Below are 5,375 nucleotides of genomic sequence, written 5' to 3' on the forward strand. Positions count from 1 at the left end.
GCCGCACAAAATTTTAATTTATATATATGTATATATATATTTCTTAAATTTTTTATGTTCATTTAGGATGATAAACTATAACAATTAAAAATATTTCTTATTTTTTATTTCCGACAAAAATTACAGCCTAGGATGTATACAAAATCATAACGTCGTAGCGAAGCGCCAAACTAAATGTTTATTAATTAATGTTATTTTTATTATTTATTATTTATTATTTATTTAATACCTTTTTTTAACATAAAAGTTTGTACATACTCTACAATAGTTATATTAAAAACGTGCATAAAGTTCTAAAACAATAAATATTAGTGTTCTTTTTAAAAAAAATTACAAAAAATCACAATTTTTTTCGATCTCTTAATATACTATATGAGACCTCTTTAAACTCCTAACAATTATTTAAAAAGAAACTTTCTTATTTTGATTTCATTTTTAGTTTATCATGTGTATTGCTTCAAATTTAGGTATAGTAACATACATACAAGCACATGAGTAAACATTTTATTAAACTATAATAGAGTTTACAAAAACTTGATCTGATAATAATGCACATATGATGTTCATAAAGTTTATTATTTTTACAATTTTATTTATATTACAATTTTAGTGTTTCTACATTAGAGGTAAGAGAAAGTGCAAGAAAAGAGTTATATTTTTTATATTTTAAGAGTTTAAAAAAAGATGTTATACTTTTGCTATTATTAAATATAGATAACAATTAATAGCATTTTGCAATAAATATGAAATTTTTTGTTTTTACATAGATTATTTGCCTATAAATCTCTTATTATAAAAATTGATTGCAAAATTCTAACAATTTTCGGGCAAACTGACAGCAAACTCGATCAAAATTTCCATTATAAAATCCTAGTCATTTGTATCCGCATTTGAGTTCAATATGGATCTGTCAACCGAGCCTGTTCATGTTATATCAACAAATTAGTGACAGAAACAGAACTACGCATACTGGGAATCTTACGGCAGACTGGCAGCAGAAACTGAACAAAAGCTGCAAAATCTTCCTCGATTTCTGCAGGCAATCTACTGGCAAAACATATCAATAGGCTTTGTCCTATTTCTAACAGCAATTTGCTTACATTGGTAAATAGCACAAATTTTATGTACAATAATTTGCTGCCTTTTTGCAATCAAAGATTGATACTTGCTCTACTCAAAATCTTGTCTCCGTCGGCTTTGCTATCTGGTAACATCATTACATAAATATGTTTTTATATATAATATAGAGGGGCAACACATAATTGCAATATATTTATAATGTTTGTATATTATTTATATAATTGTTACAATTGCACAGTTGCAGTTAAATTTGCAGTTAACAACTTGCAATTAAAATTGATGTTTAATGACACTCTTAAATGTATACGTATATTACAAAGAACAAACAAAAAATAAAAAAACAAAACTGTCAGAATATTCATAGTATTTATATACCAACGAATATGAGCAAAAATAATATTAGGTGTTGGAATTAATTCGTAGCGTTTTTAATGAAAGAATGTTATTTATTTCACATGAGCATTAAAAAATACATTAATGAAAGTACTTCCCATCACTTGTAAAACGCTACGAATTAATTCCAACACCTAATAGTATTCCCATCCATAAATTTCAATAAATAATGGACATAAATTGTGGCATATAGTTAGTTCTATAATTAGTTCAATATTCCTAAGTGCTTTAACTGAAATTATATCTATATTACCGTTCCCATTCGGTTTATACTTCAATTTATACTTCCAACTGATCAACAAAAGCACAGTTTGAAATAAAAACTATATGCGCAATGAACAAAAGTATTTGTACAATTTTAAAGCCACTTTTAATAATGAGTTACGTATTTGGTTTAAGGATTGCCATATTTAATCATTCAAGATCATGGTTTAGTGCCATATATATACTGCTGTTTTGGTCAGTTTACTATTTCCTCACATTATGTGCATTTGCTTCTTTTTATGAGTATATGTCCTTTGCGGACAATATTGGTCATCGTCTAGAAATTCATATGATGATAATATCAATCATGTTTGGAGTATACCATGACAAGGTAACAAATTTCTATAATACATGTAATATTATGAATAAAAAACAATTGTTATAATATACCTAATTATTAGTATTAAATTCTTGTCTATTTATACAATTACATTGATAAAATATGCAGAGAATGGAAATAATTAATTACTGCAGCTGCCATTACTTATTGTTAGTGACGTTAGATACCTAGTAATAATGACTTAATAATGATGTTGCGAATTTCTTATGATGATTATGTAACATCAAAGTTGAAGCAGTCAATAATTACTTATAACGAGTTGGACAAGTCATTCGTTTCTGAAAAAAATAACTCGTTACTGAAAAAAGTTACTGAAAAAACTCGCAATTTTTAATTCATTACTTTTTAATGCAACTTGTACTTTGTAATGCAACGTGTAACTTTGCGGCGTCATTATTTATTACTTTTTTCAAGAAATAACGAGTAAGGATTATACGATTTACTTTTCAAAGTAACTTTCCTAACCTTAGCGTAATCTCAGCGTTTTATAATTGGTCGTCATTACAATCATAAAAAATTGCAACATTGTTATCAAATTGTTATACAAAATAACTGTAAAAGTAATGGAAAAGTAACTCTTCCATTCCCAGGAAATAAGTATATAAATATTATAATTTAGAGTACGATAAATTTTACATTTAATAATAAAAACTGTTGTAAATATTCCGAGAGGAAATAAATCTTAATATACATTATCTTAATAGATACGTTTTCAAGCCAATGACACTGAGACGTTTTAGCTGTCGGTCGTTATTCATTAAAAAGTGATTAACAAAATAAATTAAAAACCTTATATTTTGTGAACAGAACGCAAGTGATTTTTGGACAATTTGAATATTAAACACAGGATATATGTGTAGATTAATATACACATTACGAAACTGTATTTAATCATAAGATGTGCCTAATAAATTTTTTTCTAAAGGCGTCTAATTTATTTAATTTATTATTTTAATTTCTATTTTCAAGCTTAGGAAACATATCAATTTTTATCATCAAAAATTAGAAATCAATAGCTATATTTTGTTGTATGTGAAAATTTTTATCATAACTGTAAATTTTGCTAATTTGAAAAAAAAATTCTTAATATGATATATATATACAATGATTTTTTTGTATGAAAAGAAACCAAGAAAAGAAATAAAGAAAAGCTTATTCTAAAATTATACAAAAGTAGAAACAAAACAAATTACAATCTTAATTAGACATAGTAATATATTTTTCCATTGATTTTAAAATACAATAATCCTAAGAATAGAAATCAATTACCATTAGTGATAGTTATCATGACAATACTTCACAAGGGTTGCAGGCTTCTCTAACCGGCACATTTGCAATAATATTTATTAATCTATTTATATTCTATTTTTGTGACAGAAATTCCAAAATTGTTTGAAGAGAATTGATATTATCGACAACACATTACTTAAGTTAGGAATAACGACAGATTATGACAAGCTACACAAAAAAGTAATGTGGTTTGCCTTAGGATGGATCATCATAGTTATATTAACAACATACTGCTCAGGTTCAATATTAAAAGATGAATATGACGGGGTTATGGCATCAACTATATATTTCAGCTTTCTACGAGATTATAATTTTCATATTAATCTTATGGATGATTTAATTAATGCCACCATCCTCGAGTTAGTACATGTTTTACATACACTTACAATTATATCTTTATCTTATGACGTAATATAAATATGTAGAACTAATATGTATGTAAAACTAATAGTAATAAAAGAATATTTCACAATTTCTAAAATGAAAATTTCTTTAATACTGATTAGAAATAGCTACTGTTTCAAATAATTTTATTTTTCTACTTTTATTATATTTAGATACATAGGATTAAAAATTGATCAAATCAATGAACATATTCGAAATTTAATAAAAAATCAAAGACACAAGATAACACGGGCTTGGGAAAATAACAGAATATATCCTCATCAAGATAGATTTTCGAAACCATTAAGCAGTAAATGCATAATGTGGATTACTATGTAAGAATTATTAATTTTATATTAATTTCTTAAATGACAATAACATCATAGAAAAAAATGTAACATTTATAACAGTTAATTTCTGTATGCAGACATCTTTACTTAGAACTAGGCAAAATAAGCCGAGAAATAGACTCAATATTTGGAACCCAAATGACTATCAAAATGGCATGCTATTTTGGTTGGATAGCGTTTGATTTGCGCACAATTTTGTATCCAATACTTACCGAAAATTATGTCAAAGCTGAAATAATGACCATCATACTTCACACGTTCTGTATGTTTAATCATATATTTAAATTCCTGCTCATTAATTATATGTGTGAAACAGTTACCACCAAGGTAAGTCAAATTACATTAAATTTCAGAAAATATTAATTTAAAATTTGTTTACAATATATGTATAAATAAATTCAAAAATTATTATTGACATATAATTTTAAAATTAAATTAGAAATTTCTTTTTTATTACATTCTTTAATAATTACATTTATCATACATTATAATTTCAGGCGAAAGCAACAGCAGATATATTAAATAGGTTATCGTATGTCACTTGTGATATTGAAATTCGTGGAATTGTAAGTTTTAAAATATAAATTCGTTAAAATTATTATTAAAGTAAATATTAAATGTACAAATATAAAATTCAAAAAATATACATCAAAGTAATACATTTTTTACATAGATTTCGCAATTTTCATTACGAATAGTTCATGTCCCACTTAGATTCTATGGAATTGGGCTTTTCCAATTTGGTTTTAAATTTCTTCACGGGGTATGTATTTACCATGTGATTGCGTACTACAAATTCAAATTAACAAATATTTAAAAAAATCTTACTTGTATTTAATTTTAGTTCGTCACATCTGTTGCGACCGTTGTAGTTATAATATTACAAGCACAAGTAAATAAGCAAAAATTTATTTGAGATATAATTGAGTATTATAATAAAGTTTGTAAAAGATGGTTTAATGATAATCTGTATATTGTATATACAATATAATGCGATTTACAAAATGTGTACGTACAATATTTTTAAGATTTGATTCAATATCGCTCTATATATATATATATATATATATATATATATATATATATATGTATGTATATATATAAGATTCGAAAGAGAAAATTTATATGTGAAAATATAACTAATAATAATGTTTTATGCAATAAAAATATAAATGAAAAAATATTTAATATTTTTTATGCATTTTGTTTTTGAATGATTCTTGTAATTATAAAGACGGAAGTAATCATGTGTTTCTTTGTATAAACAGCGTTTT

The 5,375-nt window shown here is 24.9% G+C and overlaps 1 protein-coding gene across 1 annotated transcript; it reads left to right on the forward strand.

Moving 5' to 3' along the window:
- The first annotated feature begins 1,984 nt into the window (after positions 1–1,984).
- LOC147910612 (uncharacterized) lies at positions 1,985–5,017 on the forward strand. Its single transcript, XM_087403721.1, has 7 exons — positions 1,985–2,068; positions 3,455–3,726; positions 3,925–4,086; positions 4,179–4,428; positions 4,599–4,667; positions 4,775–4,864; positions 4,946–5,017. The coding sequence occupies exons 1-7, from the start codon at positions 1,985–1,987 to the stop codon at positions 5,015–5,017; spliced, it is 999 nt and encodes a 332-aa protein (XP_087259847.1).
- Positions 5,018–5,375: the final 358 nt, after the last annotated feature.

The sequence above is a fragment of the Acromyrmex echinatior genome, chromosome 2 (assembly GCF_024713525.1).
Source record: "Acromyrmex echinatior isolate Ae372 chromosome 2, ASM2471352v2, whole genome shotgun sequence".
Lineage (NCBI taxonomy): Eukaryota > Metazoa > Arthropoda > Insecta > Hymenoptera > Formicidae > Acromyrmex > Acromyrmex echinatior.